We start from the raw sequence: 24,853 nt of genomic DNA, 5'->3' as shown, positions 1-24,853 counted from the left end.
TTGGAGAGTAATGAATTGATTAGAGACAGTCAGCATGGTTTTGTAGCAGGTAGGTCGTGCCTTACTAACCTTATTGAGTTCTTTGAGAATGTGACCAAAGAGGTGGATAGGGGTAAGGCAGTTGACGTGGTATATATGGATTTTAGTAAGGCGTTTGATAAGGTTCACCATGGTATGCTTCTGCAGAAAATGCAGATGTATGGGATTGGGGGTAATCTAGGTACTTGGATCAGGAATTGGCTAGCAGATAGGAGACAGAGGGTGGTGGTTGATGGTGAATATTCGTCATGGAGTTCAGTTACGAGTGGTGTGCCTCAGGGATCTGTTTTGGGGCCACTGCTGTTTGTAATTTTTATTAATGATCTGGATGAGGGTATAGTTGGGTGGATTAGTAAGTTTGCTGATGACACCAAAGTCGGAGGTGTGGTAGATTGTGAGGAAGGGTGTCATAGTTTACAGGGTGACTTAGACAGGTTGCAGAGCTGGGCTGCGAGGTGGCGGATGGAGTTTAATGCAGAGAAGTGTGAGGTAATTCATTTCGGTAGGAGTAACAGATGTGTTGAGTATAGGGCTAACGGGAGGACTTTGAATAGTGTGGAGGAGCAGAGGGATCTAGGTGTATGTGTACATAGATCCCTGAAAGTTGGGAATCAAGTAGATAAGGTTGTTAAGAAGGCATACGGTGTCTTGGCGTTTATTGGTAGGGGGATTGAATTTAGGAGTCGCAGCGTCATGTTGCAACTGTACATAACTCTGGTGCGGCCGCACTTGGAGTACTGTGTGCAGTTCTGGTCCCCACATTACAGGAAGGATGTAGAGGCTTTGGAGAGGGTGCAGAGGAGGTTTACCAGGATGTTGCCTGGTATGGAGGGGAGGTCCTATGAGGAGAGACTGAGGGATTTGGGGTTGTTTTCGCTGGAAAGAAGGAGGCTAAGAGGGGATCTTATTGAAACATATAAGATGATTAGAGGTTTAGATAGGGTGGATAGTGATAGCCTTTTTCCTCGGATGGAGAAAGCTAGCATGAGGGGGCATGACTTTAAATTAAGGGGGGGTAGTTATAGGACGGATGTCAGGGGTAAGTTCTTTACCCAGAGGGTGGTGAGGGATTGGAATGCCCTGCCTGCTGCAGTTGTAGATGCGCCTAGTTTGGGGGCGTTTAAGAGATCCGTGGATAGGTTTATGGACGAAAAGGGATTGGTTTAGATTAGTGGGTCAGTGTTTTTTTTAAAAAACCGGTCGGCGCAACATCGTGGGCCGAAGGGCCTGTTCTGCGCTGTAATGTTCTATGTTCTATGTTAAAATGCTGTCTCAATTCTGGAAATTGTTGAAATCCACCTCCCCATCACCCTCTCTCCATCACTCACACTGACAAAAATTTTCTGGCCTTTCCTGCCAGCGGGATGTTCCGTTTTCTCCACTGACAATCCCCACCATGGGTTCCCCAGTAGGAGAGGGTACGAACCATGGGAAAACCTTTTGACAGGACCAGCAAATGGCGGACCATCTCCACCACAAAATCCTGCCCACCGTGTCAAATAATTTTACTTGTGCTGGCTCTTTGAAAGAACTGTCTATTTAGTTTCACTCCCCTGTTCTTCCCCATTGGCCTGCAAATACTTTATTTTGCAAGTAAGTATCAACATGCTCCAACTCTTGTATTTTTAAAGAGCTGACAACCTCTAGATTTGAATGAGCGAGTACCTACTGTGATATCCTGCAGGTCAAAAAGAGACTGCTTTTTTACATTGAGTTTAAGTAGCAAACTGAACTGGTTTCATTCAGTTCTGCTTCATATGCATATATACACAAATAAACTACTCCTCACACTTATCCCTCTTCAGTGAAAAAGTTACAATGCTCAAATTCAATACAACGTATATTTCTTTGATTTTCAATTATTTACAAATCCAATTGATTTTCTATTGTTAAGATACCCCATTTCCTGACACAAACTTTCAAGACTTGGGGAAAGGCCTTGATCTTCCTCGGCCTGGCTTTGAGGAGAGGCTTTTTTCCTAAAAATGACAGATTCTTCTCTTGACCTTCAATTAAATTTTCCACTTCATCAGACATGTCTGTCTGACTCTGGCTCAGATCTGAACTGGCTCCAGACACAATGTGTGGAGCAACTATTCATACTCTGCTTGTATTCCCAACTACCCAATTCATTGAGACTAATTTGATTCCCCTTAACTCCCTTCTTCTTTGTGAACCTCTGAAAGTAAAACATGGGCCGGATTCCCAGCCCCTGAAGCAGGTTTTCTGTCAGTGGAGGCAGCTGGCCATCGGCTGCCAGCAGATCTTCTGAACTCACCGAAGTCAATGACCATTTGCTCACTGGTTGTGCCATCAGGGAACCCAGAATGGGGGGTTGGGGGGGGGCGCCTTCAGCAGGACTGGAATATTCTGTCAATGGGAAGGCCTGGAAAACTACGGCCATTATCCCTATATACAAACACATCCTTTCCACGACCAAAGATCAAAGTTAAAGTTTATTTGTTAGACACAACAAGGCTTGCAATGAAGTTACTGTGAAATTCCCCTAGTTGCCACAGTCTGGCACCTCTTTGGGTCAGTGCACCTAGTCAGCACGTCTATCAGAATGTGGGAGGAAATCGGAGCACCCAGAGGAAACCCGGCAGACATAGGAGAACGTGCAAACTCCACACAGACAGTGGCCCAAGCTGGGAATCGAGCCCGGGTCTTTGGCGCTGTGAAGCAGCAGTGCTACCGTGCCACCCAAAGATCTTGACTAAATACTAAATATGTACAAGGACCGTATGTTTTCACAACTCTTCCCAACATCAACCACTTATGATGCTGATCCTTTACCCAAACCTTTTAATTCAACTTCAGCCTTTTTGTTACTCTCCCCCATCATGGCAAACTCTTCCTGGGTTGGTGTTTTTCTACTTATGGTGCTAAATCTGGCTTTCGCAATGAAAACCTCAATAGACTTTCTTCTAAGAAACAATTCAGCTGATGTTCTGCCTCCAGTATTGTGTTACAAAAAATGAACAAAAAAAGTTGCCAGTTTGTGATTCATTGACAATTCACATTTCTTCAATTTGTATCGAGCATTCCTTTAACAAGAGCACATTTAACAATTTGTACTGTGCGCTCTGCTGCTCAATTTAAAGCAGGATAATATGGTGGAACTCAAGTGTATTTTACACGTTCATTTTCATTAGAATTTTATAAAAACCTCTGAACAAAACTGAAGGCTGCTCTCAGACACAATTTCTTCTTGAAACTCATCAGCAGCAAACAAATTCTGCAAGATGTTTGGAGTTTTGCTGGTTGTTGTTTGTTTCACTGGAAACCCCTCAACCCATTTCAAATGGCTAGCCGTCACGATGACTGTTTCCCCTCAAATCCAGCAAGCTTTACCAAATTAGCTGGCCATTTCCGTGGCTGCAAAAGTGGCTTCTTTTCTACTGCTGGACAAACTCCAGACAGTTTTACTGTGTCTCCTATGTCTTTATTCAATCTTGACCACCAAAGACAGATTCTACTTATTCTGATGAAGAGTCTAAAGACTCGAAACATTAACAAGGGTGACATGATGACACAATGGTTAGCAGTGCTGTCTCACAGTGCCAAGGGCCCAGGTTCGATTCCCAGCTTGGGTCATTGTCTGTGTGGAGTTTGCACATTCTCCATGTGTCTGTGTGGGTTTCCTCCCACAATCCAAAGATGTGCAGGTTAGGTGAATTGGCCAAGCCAAATTGCTCCTTAGTGTGACAGGGACTAGCTAGGGTAAATGCATGGGGATTTTGGGGATAGGGCATGGATGGGATTGTGGTCAATGCAAACTCGATGGGCCAAATAGCCTCCTTCTGCACTACAGGATTCTATTCCATGATTAATTGTGAGCTCAATTCTCCTGATTTGAGGTTAAGTGCCCACACTGGGGAGAAAACAGGAGCGTTTCCTGCTAGAGTTGCCAATGTCTGTCAGGCGGGATTCATCTCCCTGCCCTCCCCACCTCCAAACACCCTTCAGACTCCCCTTCCCCCTCAGACAATCCATTCAAAGTTCCTTCCTCATCATGCTTAGTTCCCCCTTCAGTACATATGCCTTGGCAGTGCCCACGATGCAGTGCCCCCGGCACACTGACACTGACACCCTGGCCTGGTGCACTGGGCTCCGAGGGGGATTGAGGACGTCAGTCCAGCAGTCATTTTCCCCTCTGCTGCTGCCAGGCTTTAGAGGAAGAGTCCCTCAGGGGTCCTGCGGGCATGGGTACTAACCTCTCACTGGCAGATCTGAAGATCACACCTGGCAAGGTGATTTCATGATGTGGATATGCCGGCGTTGGACTGGGGTAAACACAGTAAAAAGTCTGACAACACCTGGTTTTAGTCCAACCGATTTATTTGATAGTAAATGCACAAGCTTTCAGGTTAGTCCCTTCATCAGGTGAATGGAGAGTTCTGGCCTCAGACAGAGCATATAAAGCACAGACAGTTTAGAGATTACTGATTAGAATGCGAATCTTTACACCTAACCTGCTGTTCAAGACCTGAAGTGGCCGACAATGTGAGTGGAAGGAGCACTGATCACAGGTTAAAGAGATATGTATTGTCTCCAGACAGCACAGTGAGTGCGGTTTTGCAAACCCAGGCAAGTGTTGGGGGTTACAGATAGTGCAACATGAACCCAAGATCCTTGTTGAGACCGTCCTCATGTGTGTGGAACTTGGCTATCAGTCTCTGCTCAGCGACCCTGCGCTGTCGTGTGTTGTGAAGGCCGCCTTGGAGAATGCTTACCCGAAGGTCAGAGGCTGAATGCCCGTGACCACTGAAGTGTTCGCCAACAGGAAGGGAACAGTCTTGCCTGGTGATTGTCGAGCGATGTTCATTCATCCGTTGTCGTAGCGTCTGCATGGTCTCCCCAATGTACCATGCTTTGGGACAAGTCACGGGCATTCAGCCTCTGACCTTCGGGTAAGCATTCTCCAAGGCGGCCTTCACAACACACGACAGTGCAGAGTCGCTGAGCAGAGATTGATAGCCAAGTTCCACACACATGAGGACGGTCTCAACAAGGATCTTGGGTTCATGTCGCACTATCTGTAACCCCCAACACTTGCCTGGGTTTGCAAAACCGCACTCACTGTGCTGTCTGGAGACAATACATATCTCTTTAACCTGTGATCAGTGCTCCTTCCACTCACATTATCGGCCACTTCAAGACTCGAACAGCAGGTTAGGTGTAAAGATTCGCATTCTAATCAGTAATCTCTAAACTGTCTGTGCTTTATATGCTCTGTCTGAGGCCAGAACTCTCCATTCACCTGACAAAGGGACTAACCCGAAAGCTTGTGCGTTTACTATCAAATAAATCGGTTGGACTAAAACCAGGTGTTGTCAGACTTTTTAAGGTGATTTCAGGCAGCCCTGTGATCAATATTTACACTTCTGCTGGTCAGCTGTGAAAATTCTGAAGTGGCCAGGTCACTTTAATCTTCATTCCTCCAGGTCACCTGACAGGCTTTGAAATTGCTGCGGCACTCCATTTTGGTAAGGGCAGGAGAGACTCCTGACCAGCTATGTTTGACGCGGAATGACATCCCTCAAGCTCAAGCTACTGGCTATGAAAAACTAGATATGGAAACAGACAAAGTCTGCCTTGGTGCACCACTAGGTGCGAGAAGAGAATTGATATTGGAATTAGATGGGCAGCTTTGAATTAAAGTTGATAAGGTACCCAAACCTGCTGAGATGCTTCAAGACACTGAAGGAAGTGTAGAAATTGAGGTGGCACTGGCCAGAAGTTTCCAATCTTCCTTAGATACAGGGGATGTCTAAGGGACATCCAAATCCATAGGGAATTGCAAATGTTACACAAAAAGGGTGTAAAAATACGCTTAGCAACTACATGTCAGGTCAGCCTGACTTCAGTGGTAGCAAAGCTTTTAGAAACGATAGCTCAGGTTAAAATGAATAGTGAAGTGGACAAATGTAGGTTAATTAAGGAAAGCCAGCATGGATTTATTAAGGATAAAATGTATTAAACTAACTTCCTTGAGATTTTTGATGAGAGTTGATAAGAATTGACATGATGTACGTGGGGCTTCGAAGAGGCATTTGATACAATGTCACACAGACCTCTGAGCAAAGTTAGAGCTCGTGGAATAAAAGGACAAAAGTAAATTTGTACAAAATTAGCTGAGTGACAGGAAGTAAAGAGTAGTGGTGAATGGTTGTTTTTCAATGCTTTTCAAACCATGAAGGAAGTTTTAAAGGGACTGCCCCAGGGACCTGTGTTATGTATGACTTAGACATTGGTGTATAGGGAACAGTTTCAAAACGTGTGGATGATACAAACTCTGGAAGTATTGAGAGGTACGAGGAGGATACTGCACAACTTCAAAATTTTGTGGATTGATGGAATGAGAACGATTGGCAGATGAAATTTAATGCAGAGGAATATGAAATTATACACTTTTGCAGGAAGAACACAGTGATACAATGTGAAATAAAGGGTATAATTCTAAAAGGACTGCAGGAGCAGAGGGACCTGGGTGCATGCATGCATAAATCATTCAAAGTGGCAGGACAGGTTGAGAACATGGTTAATAAAGCATTAAGCATCCTGGGCTTTATCAGTAAGATAAGGAAGTCATATTAAACCTGTATAAGGCACTGGTTCAGTCTCAGCTGGAATACTGCATCCAGTTTTGGGTAGCACACTTTAGGAAGGATATGAAGGCATTCGAGTGGGTACGGAAAAGATTCTTGAGAATGGTCCCAGAGATGAGGAACTTTAGTTACATAGAAAGATCAGAGAAGTTGGGACTTCTTCTTGGAGAAGTGAAAGTTGAGGGGAGACTTGATAGAGGTATTGAAAAACTGGACAGGGTAGACAGGGAAAAGTATTTCAATTCCTGAAAGGATTGAGAATGGGAGCGCACAGGTTTAAAATAATTAGTCAAAGAAGCAACGGCAACAGGAAGAAAAAGGTTTTCAGTAGCGTGTGGATAGTATCTGGAATGCATTGTCTCAGAGTACAGTGGAGTCAGGATCAATTGAGACTTTTAAAAGTGAACAATTCATCACCTGAGAAGAAAATATTTGCATAGCTATGGGAAGAAGGCATGGATTGGTACTCAGTGAATTGCACTTGTAAAGGACCAGCACAGATATGACAGGATGAATGGCCTCCTTCTGTGTGCTGTAATCATTCTACACTTCTATAAATCGATTTATGCTCCTACCAATGTCGTTCTGCCAGTACACTTGCTTTTGCCTCTCAGCCAGCCAGGGCAGACTGCTGTCATCCATCCAGTCCAAAACCAGATCCTCGGAGCCTGCCGTCATCCTGCAAGGCCACCTTCACTCTCACCCATTGAAAATCAGCAGCCACATGGGTAGCATTATATAGGAGCAGGAGGATGGACAAAGGCCCTCACAAACCTGGCACTAAGGCAGTACTTTTAAAAAGCTGTGGTGAGGAAGGCCTTCTGTGGAAAGCCCATCTCCCCCTCCTGTGTGGAACTTCTCCTTCCTCAAGCCTCCTTTGTATTTGTCTGTCATGTTGCAGACACAGAGGCAATGCAAATATAACCCCACACCTGTTGCAGCCTTTGTGTGGACAGGCCACCAAATCCTCTCTCTCCTTGCTTGGAAAATGCACTGTCTATTGTTGCAAACCACCACTACATCTTAACAAATAGAGAAATATTCAACAGTACTTCCACAAATTGCAGAATTAAATCAAAAGGATCAGCCAGCTGGGTGCTCGTTCATTTAAATAATGAAAGTAGAGTGGTGATGGAGGAGGGATCCTTGTGCAAGTTCAGTTCTGAGTTACTTGCACAGGCGTTGAATGAATCTGCATGGTCCAAGTCTCAAAGATGTGCATCAAATCAGTCAGAACAGCTGTTTGCTGCCACAATCTGCTAGTGTCGAGAGCTTCAGTGCACATACAGCACGCCCGCATTAACGCTGTGCACACCATGTTCGGACTTTAGGGTCTCAGCAATGGTGACATCACAGAACCAAATTTCTTATCAACGTACCCTGATTGATATAATAAGATGCTTCCCACCACTACAACTGGTGAATTGGAAGTATAATGTCTATATTGTCAAGTACATAAATTGATTCAAATAAAGAATGTCCATCTTCAATGAAAGCCATAGCCCTTAAACTGATTTACCAAGGTGTAATGATATCCTCTTCTTAAAAGCCCACATATGAAAAGAGTACATTTTAATTCTTATTATTCTATTTGGTCTCCAAGTCAATGCCTCAATTTTCTCTGGTTATTCTGTGATTAATGTTGTCACCAAGTAGAACCAATTTTCCTCCTCCTCTCCCAACACGATTGATTACTGGAGAGTTAAAAAATGTAGATACCAACATTTTTACTGATAAGAATGAACAAAAGGAGAGGACGTGAAGATGCTGTTTGGCCCAATGAAGCAGCTCTTTCAAGCAGACTATGTATAATTTAGACATTTATGGACAGACTGTGTTTGCTTTGATCTCTCGAGGGAAGTAAATTATGACGGGTAACATTTCTAAGAAAAAAAGCTATGACATTTCTCTTTGACCTCCAAATGTAATCAAGCATAAATTCCAAGATATCAACCAAACATTATAATCTACGTTATTCAACCATGAATGGTTACACTCCACAGATGACATCCCCAAGGTCTCCAATGGATTGTGCTCCTCAGAATATTTGATTATCCAAGTCTCTACTTATACATTTAATCTTCAATTCTGTCGTTAATGAGCTATGTATCTTTTTTTTAATCAGTTAAGTGACAAAAAAAGCTTTTGGTAGGACTCTATTCCGGGTACGTAATGATTGAAAGAAATAATAAGCATTTGAAAATATGAACTTACGCAGCAAACATGACTTTGTTTATTACAGCATATCTAAGCCATGTTCATATCTTAGTCTTATATGTACAAGACTGAACATATCAAAAGTTGTTACAAACTCAGGTCTGCCTTAGATACCTGCTCGGGTTTAGCAGTGTCAGTTGTTCCCTTAAGGGGTTGAAGCATCTTATTTTTATGGTAGTTAATTCACAATGTTCCATATCTAATTATAAGGCAGTGTAAGGAAGGGCAGAACAACAGCATTCCGTATAGACGGTGCTGGATACTCATGTGTCTTCAGTCTGTCTGAAGCCAGACCAAGTGAACATGTTGAAATGAGACTTGACGTGAATCATTAATTTGCTCTACTAAACAATAAGGTGAAGAGACAACTTAAGATAACATTTAATTCATTCATTCCTAAAAAGATTATATTTTGCAATGGCAGGCTACATGCATTGAAACTACTTGATAATCTCCACATATTCCTGTTTAAAATGATAACTGAGAATACAGAGAAAGGTTAGGAGGAATTTCTTAAGACAGAGGATTACTGGAGGATGGGCTGCTTTGCCACAGGGAATGGTTGAGATTGAGACCATTGCATACTTTAGAGGAAAAGCAGAAAAATAACTGAAGCAGAGCAAGATAAAGGGCTATGGGGTGACAGCAGAATACTGGGATGTGTTTTTGATTGATCGAGCAAAGAGCCAGTACAAAGATAATGGACCAGGTGGCTTCGTTATGTACTGCAAATCTTCGTGGCTTAGTTATTCGATGGAACAGATTAAACTGCGACTAAAATGTTCTCAATTCTACATTAAAAATAACAGTTCCACAAATACAATGTTTCATCGTGTGCTGCTTTTCTTCAAATATCTATTGTGTCAGAATACGCAAGGAATACAGACTAAATCCGTTTCTCTGTAAAGCATCATTCCGCTCCTTAAACTGTTTTGAACTGCTTGCCACGAGGAAACATAATTAAGCAGTCCCGTCTCAATCATTTTATTTTCAGTTTTCCATTGAACATCTCCCCCCACACAATGAATGGTGCTCATCACACTGCAGTAATCAACAGCATGGCTTTGAAATCTTGTCCCAATGCAATCCACATCTCCCCAACCTCAACTAAAAAAAAACCTGGTAGTCATAATGATGAACAAGTAGCTCATTAGTCTCTCTGTTTCCATTGTACCATTAGATGGAAAAATATCCTAAGGTGCTTCACAGAGGAAAAGTAAACAGTACAAACTTGGCAAGGCTTGAAAATGGTGATGGAGATGGTGCTGCAGGATTACTTTGTGCTGTTGCTTCCAGTGCAGACAGCACACAAAATGTGTTGTCCCTGCTCGTTTAAATGATTGCAGCTTGCAATGGTACTAAATGCATTGTGTGACTGCACACCTGAGCAAGCGTGTCAAATTGTGAATGGCTGGCACAACTTAAAGGTAGCTTATACAAATAAAAGTCAACCAGAACTTCTTAAAGGGGAGGTGCCTTCTGACTGCTGCAGGTGCTGGAAGTCATTCTGCATCTGATTCTGACCTGGAAGAGATAGGTGAATGGCAGAGAATGGGCTCCAGATTTTCCTGCACTGCATTGGGGACTTTAATTCAGGAGGTGGAGAAGAGGAGAAACGCCAGCTATTGACAGGGCTGGAGGCCCTCCAGGTAACCTTTGCCAATGCAGTGGGACTAGATAGCCATGGCAGTCAATGTCAGGAGTCTAGCCCTGAGGACCAAGAAGCAGTGTCACAAACAGTTCAATGACCTAACAAGATCAGTAAATACATCTCCGAAGTCATTTTCCACCACAGCACCATAAGGCTCGCACACTGCTCAATGCATCACACTTAAATCATTCATCTGCCAACAATCTCTGTCATGGTTCATGCCAAGCATTCATAGCTTCACCTCATCCGTAAACAGTTAGCAATGTTGCAAGTCTCACACCCATATCTTACAGTTTGAAGCTATTCAACCATGACAGTCATGTCACCCAAACACATTTCACTGTACTCATCGACACACTTTCCCCTCTTGTGCAGGATACATGGCACATAACCAGAGGCAGCACCCCCTAAACCACAGTGGCCAGATACAGCTGCATCCTGAAGGAGGAAATGGTGGTTACCTTCAGTTCAATAGCCATGACTGAGGTCATGGCAAGTAAAGGGCTGAAACCATTTGAGATGATGGAAACCTCTTATCTAATCCTTTCTCTCACAGTCTGCATCCCTTGTCCCACAATCACTGCTGACTTACAAGCTGCAAATTGGACACCACTTGCTTTCTTTCAATATCTGTCTTCAGCCATCAGTGTCGCTGAAAACACCATCTCCTTCCAATGCCTTTCCACAGTTATCTAGCAATATGGGACTGCACAGGACCCAACTCCCTTCTTATCTGTTGTGTATGTGGCATCTGTTTCTTTAAGGCAGCACAGCAGAAGACAGTGATCTGATTTGAGGAACTAATGGGGAACCAAGAGTAAGTGATCACCCCAAAAGGTGAAGTTCTCTCTCAAAGAGCATCTTCTAGCAGCTATCTAATATAAGGACTGGAGCTCTGCTCCAGGGTAGCCTAGAGCTGCAAACCTAAGTTTCTCTTTACCAATAAATACCTCCCAACAAAGACTGAAATCTCTTGATGATTCCATCAGAGCCACAACATAACATCTACCAAATAATAGTAAGATAATCACCTCCACTGGTTCTCTTTTTGCTCTCACACTGTTACCACTGGTGTCCCCCAAGGTTTGATCCTTGGCCTCTCTTATTTATCATCTACATTTTTCCCCTCGGCAAATCATTTGAAAGCAGCATCAGTTTTCACATATATAACCAGAAGACGCCCAGTTCGACCCTCTGTAAGCATAAGATCCTGTAGACTCTACCTCTTAACTCACACCAAGGCTCATTTTCCAAGTACTGCTGAGCTCATTCACTCGCCCCAGTTAAGCAACATCTAGTTTTGAAAATTCTAATCCTTGTTTCAAATCTTTCCATGGCCTTGCCCCTCTATATCTCTGTAATCTTCATCAGCCCCAGTGCCCTCAGATATCTGCACTCCTCTAATTCGAACATTTTGAGAATTCCCAAATTTAATTGCGCTACTACTGGTGGTATGCCTTCAAAAACCTAAACCCAGGCTCTGGAATTCCACCCCCCCCCCCCACCCCTGCCAACCCCCCCCCACTGACTTTCCTCCTCTACACACTTCTTAAAACCTGCCTCTTTGACTAAACTTTTAGTTCTCTGCCTATGTGGACCAGTGCCATCTTTTACTTTATAATCCTGTGAAAGACATTGAACATTTTATTAAAGTAAAATCTATTGATTTTTTGTTCCATTGCAAAGTGTCTGAACGTACTCTCGAGTGTTTTTCGGAGGTGTTTTGATGCATTTGGCAGAAAATTGCACTGTTTGTGACGTTGATCTCAGAGGCAGTCACTCTCATCTCACCCTGGAGTTCAGGTCTTTTGTCCATGTTTGAAACAATGTTGCAATGAGGTCAAGAGCTGAGTGATTCTGGTAGAACCCAAACTGTGTGTCATTGAGCAAATCTGACATGGAAGGCAAAGGAGTTGATGACCTGTTCAAATAAAGGTTACTACAGGTATGAAGGCATCAGTGGCATTGTCTGTAGATCTGCAGAATGACAGAGAATGGAGCAATAGCTGCAAAAGGGCAAAAACTTTCTCAAGCCCTCTGACACAAAGGATCGTACGCTCATATGCTCCTTAACAATGACGGGGACTATCTGACAGGCCAGTCAAATCAATTGGTATCTCATAGCGCATGCCCACGCACTGTGCTCTTGAATGCTGTTCAGTAAGCTCCTCTTCTGAGTCATCTCTGACTTTACCCTCTCTGGAGCTGGCAAATGATCCACTCTTTACCCCAGCTGGTCTGCAGCTTCCATGTACTCGGATAGCTCATCTCAACTCTATATTAACCTTCAAGATATGTGCAGTGTCAATTCTGAGCTGAATGCTGACAGTGTCAGAACTTGTGAAGGGGCCTCTTCATCAGCGCTGTCCTATCACACTCTCTCTCTCTCTCCGCTTGCTTGGGCTATTGTGACTGGGCAGGCAGCAGTTCCTGGGTGTCTGAAAACAGCATAACTGAGGAGGAAGGACTTGGTGTGAGGGAAGGGATGGGATGGGAAGCAAGTCGTCCATTGTTTATATCATTTGCAGCTTGCCCATAATATGCCAGATAACAGGTTGAGGATGTGCTGGGAGTTGGCAGAGGACATAAAGCAGGCATGTCACTATCTGCAGCATTCCCAGGGACTGACTGGGGTGCTGTGGGCCCTGTCACTGTCAGCTCCTTGATGCTGAGAACCATCTTCTTTGTAGGGTTCAGGAGATACAGGAGTCCTTGTCTCCTGTCAGTTTTGTGCTACCCACTTCTCTAAGTGTTGTGCTGCAAGTGAGGGCGCAGAATGTCAGTGGTTGTGTAATTTTATGTTTGCATCATGTGCCTGCCGTACCTGAATAGCCGGAAGCACATGGTGGCAACAAGAGTTGAGTCTAAGCCTGGTACGTGTGTGAGCGTGAGGAGTGCCTGGATGTTAGTTGTTGAGTCCTGAGTGCCAGGGACTACTGCTGGTTGTGAGGTGGGTGTGATGAATCAAGCAGTGTGAGAGGTTGATGCTGTGGTGTGTAGGAGGTGTTTTGTGAGAGTGCATTCACTGGCGTTGCCCATCCCCATGAAGTCACTATTGTGATACTGCTACCAACCTCTTCAATGCAGACTCCAGACTCGAGGCCATTACTCCAGCTTCATTCTGAGAATTGTCCTTGAGGGGAACCATTTCCTCTCTCCTGTCCATCTGCAGCATTGATGTCTCCTGTGTTACAGCAGTCAGCCTGCATCTTTTTAGTGTTCATTTTTCAGGATTTTCCATTTTGCCAAGTTTCTTTCCCCCCAACTTGTCTTTAAGAGGTAACATGCCTTTAAGAAAAAGTAATCTGCCTGCACCATGTGATTGGGAAGCAGTGTTGCTGTCCCCACCTGCTGGTTGAATGTCAGATTTGCAATGGTGAGGGGACCGACACTGGAGGTACAAAAATGAAGTGGGTGGCCCAATTTTGCAACTTACCCCACCTTGAGCCGCATGGGCACAGACACGTCATGAAGCATGGTCCCTGTGCTCTCAAATTGGGGCAGATAAATTTCTAGCTCCTTAAGCTCAAAGAATGAAGCGAATAATTCAGTAAAGCCAATGCTACAATCTCCTTAGATTTGTTGTTCGGACGGAATACAAATCTTGACATGACTGTAGAACCTGGCATAGGAATGGAAAGCCTAATGTTCCATGGCCATTTAGAAAGGAGAGGAATTTTCAAAAGAAATGTGTCGAAAAAGAGGGAGTGCAGAGGAGGTTTACTAGGCTGATACCGGAGTTGAGGGGATTGAGCTATGAGGAGAGGCTGAATAAACTAGGCTTGTACTCGTTAGAGTTTAGAAGAATGAGGGGAGATCTCATTGAGACGTATAAGATGATGAATGGGATGGATAGGATAAAGGTGGAGAGACTCTTCCCGCTCAAAAAAGACAGTAGGACTAGGGGGCACAGCCTCAAGATAAAGGGGAGGCGGTTTAGAACGGAGTTGAGGAGGAACTTCTTCACTCAAAGGGTGGTGAATCTCTGGAATTCTCTGCCCGTTGAAGTGGTGGAGGCTGCCTCGCTAAATATTTTTAAGAAGCGGGTTGATGGGTTCTTGATAGGAGAGGGGATTAAGGGTTATGGGGAGAGGGCGGGAAAGTGGAACTGAGCCACTTCAGATCAGCCATGATCTTATTGAATGGCGGGGCAGGCTCGAAGGGCTAGATGGCCTACTCCTGCTCCTATTTCTTATGTTCTTATGTTCTTAAAAAGGAAGAAAACCCCTTGATTTATAGACAACAACAAAAAGAGCTTTAGAGACTAAACAGGTCAATAGTTCACTGTATTTATTGGAGGAAAATGCATTTGAGTTGCATAATATGTTTTCAAATAGTGAGGGAATTAGAATGAATTTTGAGGAACACCCCATTTCCCACACAAATATCAGATAAGAAGCCTGTGTTTTCATATCAGCTTTCAAGCTCAAAACTAAAACATTCATAGATTCATAAAAGAAGACAAGTGCTGTGAGCAAAGATCCCGAGTAGTTAGCTCTTTGTTGTAAATAAAATTGTAATCAGAACGAGATTGCTAAAAGAAAATAATCCTGCTTCACATAAATTGGTTAGTGTTTAAACATCAACTGAACAGTTCAAACACTTGTACAATATGAACAGTGAAGAGCTGAGAGTGGATGATTTTTTTTAAAGAAGCTAGACCTCGGTGTTTAATAAATTATGGATTGCAGTCACTGACTTCACTCCCAAAGGAAGGAAACCTGCCTAGCGTAAAGCCACATTGCTGACACTTCAGTGCGGTGCTGAGGAAGTGCTGCATTGTCAGAGGTGCTGTCCTCCAGAGGAATTATTAAACCAAGGCCAATCTCAGGTGATCATAAAAGGTACAGGATACTATTTGAAGAATAGCAGAAAGGCTCTCCTCAATGTCATGATAATAATTATCCCTCAACATCCCTTCCTGTAACTGTAACACTAAATTCTGCAGCCTATCCCTTTCTCTTTCCCCATGTAAATATAGAAACATAGAAACTAGAAGCAGGATTGGGCCATTCGGCCATTTGAGCCTGCTCCACCATTCATTCTGATCATGGCTGACCATCGAATTCAATATCCTGATCCTGATATGAACAGTATATTTTGCATGTCGAGCATGCAAGAAACATTATTTTTCACTGTATTCCAAATAAATCAAATCAGATCACAAATATAGATTAACAGGTCATGATATCATTGCTGTTGGTGGGGAGCAACCTCAGCATTTCAGAAAAAGTACACCATTGGTTTTAAGTCAGACTGAGATATCTCGAGTTCATGGTAGATATTACATAAATGCAAAATTATTTTTTCTTCTTCTAACAGACAATAACAAGAAAACTCTCTGAAACTGAAGCTGCAATTTTCTTTTGCAGATGCAATTTGGGCAGAAAAGAGTGCTCAATTATTCAACCAGGGACTTGAGATCCAAATCATCGTCAGTTACAAAGAAAATTGAGGGAATCAATATAAAATTGGTGATATACTTGGTGAAATCCCATTTTCGGTCAGTTTTTGGCTTTTCCTGCACCGAGGAAGACTGGGCAAATCTGGAAGGTACCCTGCAGCACTGGCCCCCTGGCCTACTGCTATCTGTTGTGTCTGAAAACTGGAGGCTAACTGGAAAATCCTGGTCATCTTACCAAGGCTCTTAATGAACCCACTTTGTGGGAGTGGGTAATACTGCTGGGCCAAGACGCCAGCACCAAGAACAGGGTTGGGAAACTGACACAGGGGCATTTTTGGGTCCAGTCTGTCTCCATTCCTGAATATTGCAGGGCCCAGAAATTCTGCACATAAATGAGGTGCCCAGAATGGCAGAGATCGCAAATGGCAGAATTAATAAATGGTAACCTCTTTCTAACTTCACATATTCCCTGGCAGATCCTAACACAGCAACTGGAATGTCAACTCCAAGAATTCCCATCTCCAATATTTTTAGTTTGTCCTATCTTATTCCACTATTCAAATTCTTAATACACCTGCAGCCACTTTATCCTGGATACTTACAGGTAACTTGAATTATGGCATAGGATTTACTATCTCAAGATTTAGAATTAAAAGTCAAAATACATGCTCTAGTTTAAGCATGGGCGTGTAAGAGTATAAAGCCGACACTGTGATGTATAACATCCAGGTGATACGCTACACACACTTCAGAATTCTCTTGAAGAGAATCCAGCATTTTAAAAAATGTGACGACTTTCGGTGGCAGATAACACTGTATAGATGGAGGACCCGGCCTTTTCCAAGTACATAATGGTATGAATGGGCAATAGAATGGGAGTGGGGGGGATGCGTTCCGATTTGTTTGAATCATAGAAAATATGCTATCTTGAAACATGCGCTAATTATCCATTCGATTAGCTGACTAATGTCATTGCAATTGATAAATCAGCAATTCATAAACTCAGTGCTACAGCTTTACTTTGAGATCTCTCCCAAAAGCCTCGTTTTTTTGTCACAGAATCAAGTCTCTAAGCAGAGGGAAGGTGGAAGCAACTATCAACCATCAACCAAGTTCAGCATCAAGCTGGTAATTACTGAATATGTTAAAGAGTTGTGATCAGAGCCTGTCAGGGAAAAGCCTGGAGGAATCCACAATCACTTCCCAAAAGTTTCATTGAGCAGCTGTGCATCTTGTGTAATTGATTTTCCCCCTCACAAAAAAAACACTTTAACATGAGGTAAAGAGAGATAACATGCTTTAAGTGAATTAAGAACCATCGCTTGGAAATCCCTGGACAATAGGCTGAATACTAAATTAAATGGCCCATTTGCTGGGTTATGAATAAATTTGAACATCTGCATTTGTTATGCAAATATATTTTTGTCATAGCAGAAGAAACTAGAAAATGAATAGTTTACTTTCATGCTTTTGGTGTTTTGACCTCCATTGTAAACTATTTGCCCCACTGATGCTGAAAATTGGAGGTTGTGGACATTCAGCAGTGGTTGCTAATAAAAAACTCCTTTCATTGATTACCCTACAGAACCTTATGGACAGGAAATTCTGGCCAAAGGGTCGGGTTTTGTTTGGCTATCATTTCTTCAGTAACTTTGTAGGAGAATATTATTTTTTATTAAAGAATAGGGATTTCATAGCAATGTCCTCCTGATATTCAACACACGGGGTTTCAGTTTGCAAGAGAAAATCTCCATCATTTGTTCTCCTGTTCTGTTGAAGCTAAAATGCTATTTAAGAGAAAATGCTTTATGCTAGAAAACTCTAATTTTCGTTTGCTTCTGATGTGGGTAAGGAAGATGAACACAGTCAGAAACCATCTTCTTGCTTTTTGACACCTGATATACTGGGGAAATGATCATAAAGCTTTTAAAGAAGTTTATTTATTAGTGTCACAAGTAGGTTTACATTAACACTGCAATGAAGTTACTGTGAAAATCCCCTAGTCATCACACTCCGGCGCCTGTTCAGGTACACTGAGGGAGAATTTAGCATGGCCATTGCACCTAATCAGCACAGCTTTTGGACTGTGTGAGGAAACCAAAGCACCCAGAGGAAACCTACACAGACACGGGTAGAACGTGCAGACTCCGCACAGACAGTAACCCAAGCTAGGAATTGAACCCAGATCCCTGGCACTGTGAGGCAACAGTGCTAACCACCATATCACCGTGCTGCCCATGCCTCTCAACGTTTAAAGATTGCAGGTTATTATGACACTCATCAGGCTTTGCAGTAACCCTTCAAATTCCAGATTTATTGAAATATTAGATCTGAGTTCCCGAGTCATATTGATACTGTTCTGCCCAGCCTGTGGACCCTTGGAGTTCTGAAGCAGAATTGAGTCATCCCATTGCAGGGGGTCCAGACAACTCTGAAGCTTTTAAAGGGAACCATAGTACGGGCAGAATTAGCGGGATTTTCGAGTCCCGATGCAGCAAATAAAGATTTGGCTAAGTGTCAAATTCGCCATCCTCACTAGCAGCGGCAGCGGGGCGTCACACTGGAAATTTCCAGCTATTGTTTCAGATCCCTCATTCTTTCTTGGATCAACTGCTATTTGAATGTGCTATTGTGAGGTACAAATACAGCTCTGCAGCACGGCCTTGCAAAATACATATCAGATGATACTTCCGTGGGGAGCCAGACACTGTTGCCAGAAGTTACATCAAGTTGTCTACTGGGCTTAGGGATGGTGCTATGGTTGGAATCAGATGTTTAGAATCTCACAGCAGAGGAAGGCCAATTGTCCCATCATACCTCTGCTACTTCTTTCAAGGAGCTATCCAATTAATCGCTTTCCCTTGCTTTTCCTTTTTACCACCCCAAATCTTTGTTTTTCAAGTCCACATCCAATTTACTAAAATGTTACAACTGAATTTATGTCCCATCTTCCACTAAGAACTTTCCTTTGGAGCTACTGTTTATTTTAAAATTCTTATTCTTATTTTTAAATCTCCCTCAATGCTTTCCACAAGTCTTGTACCTAGGGAGAATCAGGCCATGGAAACAAATGCAGTAACCCTTTGTGTTTTTGAGGCTGCATCCATTATGAAGCCGATGGAGTTAACCAACCTTATAAAGAGAGCATCTGATGCATAATGGAGCAGCTGATGGGGGACATTCCACACCAGTCAAGAGCAAGGCCCTGAAAGTAACCCGAGGCTTCAGTGCAACTGGCAGGACAGGACGCTGGATGGATCTAAGGGCCAGGTCATCATTAAAGAGGGTTCCAGAGATTGGTTCCTATCTCCCTGGAAAGGCAAAGTCTCCTGCACTAACGCTCCACATCTCCGGGGCGGTTAGCCTGTTGCAGTATAGTTATCGCTCTGGGTATTCCCTGGTCTTTAGATGCTGACTGTTGAGGCTGTGGTTCTTCTTCCATGGGAACTCTTCTTTATGGCACTCAAGGCTGTTGATACTGCTGTGCTTGTGAAGGTGTGAAGAGGCTGCACCCATGTCCAGTAGCAACTTCTTGGAAGACAGAGTGAAGTCAGGTTGAAAGGACTTGGTTGCATGTTCTGTGGTTCTCAGGCTCTGCACTCATGGATACGCCACTGCCTCCTCCCCACTCCCTGGTGCAGATTCAGGAACTTCCTGAAGGATCTTCCAATTGAGCGGATGCAGAATTATCCTTACTTTAAAGCTGAAAGATCTCATGTGAAGCGTCCCGCTGTGTTGATTTAGTTCGTGCAAGCTTCCGAAGCCCAGCTGACTCTCTGGAATTCTCAATGTGGTTCAACCTGCTGTGTGAGCAATGGCACTCCTGATGTCAGTCACTGTGTGCATGAGGTCGAGACCTACCTTGTTTCTCATGCCAGTCAATATGCCCAGTGGTTGGAAATTGTGCATGTGGGATCTGCCAGCCTTCATACCCACTTGTGTCGCGAGAGACAGAATGAAATCAGATTCAGTATCAGCTCATGTGGCTCAGTCTCACATACTGCCCCTATGAAGCAACTCAGGATGTTTTATCCTGTTAAAGACATTACATAAATACAAGCTGCTAGTGTTATTAGTCAAGTCTAAACTGCTCCCCCTGTATTTCTTTAGCCCTTTATTTCGAGTGTGATGAACTTCCTCTGCAAAACTGAACAGAATTCCATTTCTAGTTTCTAATATTCTGGTTGATTTTTTTTGAATGGAAATGACTTCACAAGGAAAAGGTCTTGGTTAAATGTTTGTCTTTTTTTTTAAACAGAAAATTGGCTTTTCTTTCCTCATGAGGAAGTGATGAAATGATGGATAGCGAACCAATTTACACCATGCTTGCAAAGAGAAGGAAAATGTTTTGTAAATTATCTTTCATTGAAAATGGTGGCCCTGGAATTTTAACTTGTTTGTTCATACCTTCTAACTTTTTTGGGGGAAAATGTTTATGTGCAGATGTTGACATTAATGTCAGGGACACCTTCCTGGAGGGTAATCTGGAGCAGAGTGGCCAGATGTTATGATTTATATCCTTCCTCACACTATTAGGGTTCATGTCTGCCCCAACCTATGCTGTTAATGGTATCGGCTTGAACCTTGCTCATATTTTAACAATGGTCAGATGAAGAGCAAATTGCTAATAATGTCTTATTCAGATTCTATTACTTAAAAAGGGTCTATCCTGGTGACTACTCCTTTAAACAACACAACTCAAAAATAATTTGGAGGTTCAACACTGTTTACTAAACAAGAACAAAATAATCTGCTAAATTAGAAAATTATAAGGTAAAAAGGAAACTGGAACGTAGCACAAAATCAATAAAACGATGAATTAAGCCACATTATCACTCAACCCGTGTCTAGTCGATGTGTCGCCCAGACATTCTACAACATAACAAAATGGTCTTTCAACAAAATCAATGTTGCCGCCTCTCCAGTAATGGATTTAAGATTTTCATATTGACATTTTGTTTTTGTTCTATGTTCAGTTAAACTTTTCATATTTATTTAACAGTGGGGTACTGATCATTCAAAACATTTGTCCCAAGTAGCTTATTTAAAGGGCCATAATTTATAATGAGTTAGTCAATATTAGGAGTTAAAAATGTATTATTGTCTTGCTGAGGAAAAGGAATCTGAAATCTATGAGCCAGCAACAATAAAAACAATTGAGGAAGCTGTAAACAATCTCAGACATTTCCAATAGAGCGAGATTGGAAATGCCACTGAGCTACATCATCAAAGACATCAGAATGGCTACTCACATCGCGCAGCTGCAGAGCTTAGGGTTATTGTGTGAGTGTTATGATAGACTTGAGAGGATGAGGATGTGGTGAGCGTCTGGAGGGTAAGCCTGAGGAGGGCAGTGAGGGCACCAAAACTGTGGAAGGAATCAAGAGTTTGGTGGGAGTAGAAGGATGTGGAGGGTGACAGAATGGAAGGGTGAGACTATGAAGAAGGGTTAATTATCAAGGACGAGGATGTGTGGGAGTCAAGGGAGTGTTCAGGATGAGGGTGGGCAGGGAGATGGGGGGGCCTGAGAGGGGTGGAGGTAGGGTGGGAACTGTGCTGGGATGGAGGGTGTTGAAGACAGAGGGCATGGGGAGGGCAGAGGGCATGGGGTGGTGGGGCCATGCAGGGTCAAGGTTGCAAACATGAAGGTATTGGAAAGATATAGTTGTGGGTTTGGCAACGTGAGGACGGAGTTGATGGTATGGGGAGGACAAGGTTGTTGGGGTTGGGGTCGGTGTTATTGGGTGGAGTTAGACAATATCGGAGATTGAATATGCAGGTGTTTGTGGGTTTGAAGGTGAATGTGGCTGAGGGTGTGGGGTGGGATTGACGGTGTGCAAGAGGAAAGTGCATCAGGGTGCTTGGGTCAAATTGTTGGATATCCTCTCTAACGTCTCCTTCTTTGTTTTGACATCCAATTATTTTCAAATGACCGATCAGTGAAGCATCTCGGGATGTCCCCTCTCCTTAAGCACAAATATCAAAACTGTTGCAAAATGCTTTTATTTTGTTTCCAAATTTCTTGCCTCCTCGAGTGAAGGTTTTGCCTTCCATGGTCGAGCGTTTGATGGATGTCAGTTGCTCCCCAGTAACTTGACAAAAGGGCCATGTTTCACCTGTGAGCACTGGTGCATTATTTAACTGGGATTGGGTGAAGAAGAGAGGACCCTTGCCAAATTTATCCTATCAGCACTTATGAACACTGGACAGCAATCCCCCCTGGATGGCTGGAATCCCTCTGCACAGATCAGAGTGTTGGGACCATTTACAGTAATTCATTTTGCAGACCCAGTACAGGCTGGAATTTCACTGTGTTATCTTGTAAGAAAATCTTTCTATTCATATCCAGATTTTCTTTTCCTTTGCTTTCTCTTTGCCATAGCAACCATTGCTACCAGTCATTCTGGCTGAGTAATGTAATCTAAAATGGTACTACTCACAGACAATGTCGACATTATTTACTGCAAGTGCAGCCACTCCAGAGACTTCAGTACATAATCCAGACTGACACTTCAATGCAGGAGAGGGGGAGGGCTGCACTCTGGATGTGTTGTCATTGGGAAGAGACATGAGCAAAGAGCAGGAGAATTTTCCCCCAGGGTTGAGGCCAATAGGCAATATTTATCCCCCATCACAAAAATAGATGAACTCAATGCGATTATCAGGATCTTTCTAGGTGCAGACAGGCAACACTCCAGGGTGCATTAGTGGCTATTCAAAGCCTATCTAACATTAAGTCCTGATATTGCATCCTGTTTCCTTCTGGCCAGCATCAATGCACATGTTTCTGGCTGTTGATTCAATCTGAACTGCTTGGTGTGCAGCCTTGGTATCCGGTTCAATTGTGTTCAGCTTTTTAACCTCAGATTAAATAAGTCACTGACTGCCTTCTTTAACTCGTCAAAAATCACTCCTTCATTGCTGAATAATTTATTCATGAATTTTTATCATCCCAAGGTTTCACTAAACATTTCATACACTGAACAGCACCCCATCTCCACCCTTCACAGGTATCAACTATTCCAGGACTCTGTAGCCCTCCTACACAAGCCTAACACACCTATTCTTCATTTAGCAACACTGGTTTGCTATGCCCAGTAAATTACTTTCATGATCCTCATCCTTAAAATCTTCATAGTTTTATCTCCCCCCTTTTTAGGTAATATTTCACCACGCTTTCTTTAGACTCTAGGTTACTGCTTTTCCATTATAGGAATCCAATTGCTTTTGTCTTAGCGCCCTTTGTCTTGTTCCCTTCAAAATCCTCCTAAAGCCCATCCCTTCAAAGGTGCTTTCAGTATCCCCCTTTGATTCCTTACTTCCTGCTTGAACAACCCTACCTTCCCCCCCAACTACCTTTTCTAAAATACTCTGAGGCCCTCCTTTACATGAAAAGTACACAGCATGGCAAATCATTCTTTTTGGTACAATCAGAAATTATAGTTAGTTTTGACACTTCTATTCATTTTTCTTTAAAAACATCAAACTAATTGTGACTGTAAGTATTGTGGGCAGAATAGTTTTCTGAGTCAATCAACCACATTTGGAACATGAATTGTTTGGTAATTCAATGGACGTATCTTCTGAAACCATCAATGTGTATATGAAATATTACAAGTAGTAAAATGAATCATAGCTGGAATTAAACTAATTTAAGAACATGGACAATAACTAGAATCAAGTAAAAGGACAAATCTAATTTAAGTAACTCATTTACTCTTTAATTTTCAGACAATGGCTGGTTAATCATAAAACATCATGCAAGTAACCAGTTACTTAGCGTTAGACAAAACTGATCTGTGGTTATTAATAATGCTGTATTTGGTGTAAAGTTTTGCTAATTATCACAGTACAGGGAGATGAAAGTAGAAAGGCAATCGCTATAATAAGGAAGCAATATAAATTGACTAACTCACCACTTGTGGGAACATACAGGTTTCCAGAACCAGTTTTAACCAAGAAAGAGTTGGGAACAAACTCCTCATCAGTGTCAGAGTCTCGGTTCGGCTGGGTCATGTTATTGCTGAGCAACCTTCGCTGGGTCTCATTGACTTCAGAAGGAGGGGGATGGGAGAGATACTGCTCTACTGGGGTTGATGAAGCAGAAGAACAAGGCAGGGGAGGACCTGAAATCAAAACAAAAAAGCAACATAAACAAAAGTTAGGAACTTAAAAAAAGTTGAGGACAAATGATATAAATAACGATACATAATGGTTTGTGTTACAAGGATAACTATAGTATTAATGACAAACAATAGAGGATGTATGTTGTTTCAAAACTCAAAATAATGAAAGTTAAAATTTTGTTAGAAACTTATCTTTTTATTGGTTTGTTTATCATATTTCCTGATGCTGCCAACAAGAACATTTTTGCACATTGCCGACATTCATATTGCTTACATCTGTCTTAATAAAAATTAAAATGTCACAAATGCTATTGAATTTTCTCGGTCGTATTATATTTTTGTGTCTGAACATTTAGAACATGGAAAATGTTGCCTCAACTCTAAATAAATATACCGTTGTGTAGGTGCTCATTGTAACCAATAACTGAATTAGATGTGTCCCTGTAATTCTTCATGGGAAGACTTCATAATTACTTTCAACCATACACAGAGGACAATTCAGATTTCAGTACTTAATTTAACCAAACATCCAAACAGAACTGTGTACACTTATTTCTAAAGCCGTCTCACTGGTGACCAGTGCCCTAATCATTACTTTTCTCCTGTGCTCAAGGTACTGTTGATATTCATTTCCCAGGACAAAAATACTGATCTCCAAATTGGAGTCAACTCAAGGACATCAGGAAATACGGGCATATAGATTACATACTTTCCCCACTCTGGGCAGCATGGTAGCACAGTATTATCACCACCACTCTTACAGCACCAAAGACCCAGGTCAATTCCAACCTTGGATGACTGTCTG

At 42.6% G+C, this 24,853-nt stretch overlaps 1 protein-coding gene across 5 annotated transcripts in view; it reads right to left on the bottom strand.

Annotated features, from left to right (window-relative positions):
• The window catches only part of tenm4 (teneurin transmembrane protein 4), a 582,746-nt gene that overhangs the window by 209,568 nt on the left and 348,325 nt on the right, over window positions 1–24,853 (bottom strand). For 4 of the 5 annotated variants that reach the window (XM_080197086.1, XM_080197087.1, XM_080197090.1 and 1 more), the window contains exon 4: window positions 23,839–24,048. The exons of the other annotated variant lie outside the window; for it this stretch is intronic. In XM_080197086.1, coding sequence (XP_080053212.1) covers window positions 23,839–24,048 — 210 coding nt within the window. The remainder of the gene's footprint in view (window positions 1–23,838; window positions 24,049–24,853) is intronic. 5 annotated transcript variants of the gene reach the window in all.

This window comes from Carcharhinus amblyrhynchos, chromosome 10, assembly GCF_965287045.1.
Source record: "Carcharhinus amblyrhynchos chromosome 10, sCarAmb.v2.hapA, whole genome shotgun sequence".
NCBI lineage: Eukaryota > Metazoa > Chordata > Chondrichthyes > Carcharhiniformes > Carcharhinidae > Carcharhinus > Carcharhinus amblyrhynchos.
This window is presented reverse-complemented; position numbering and strand designations above follow the sequence as displayed.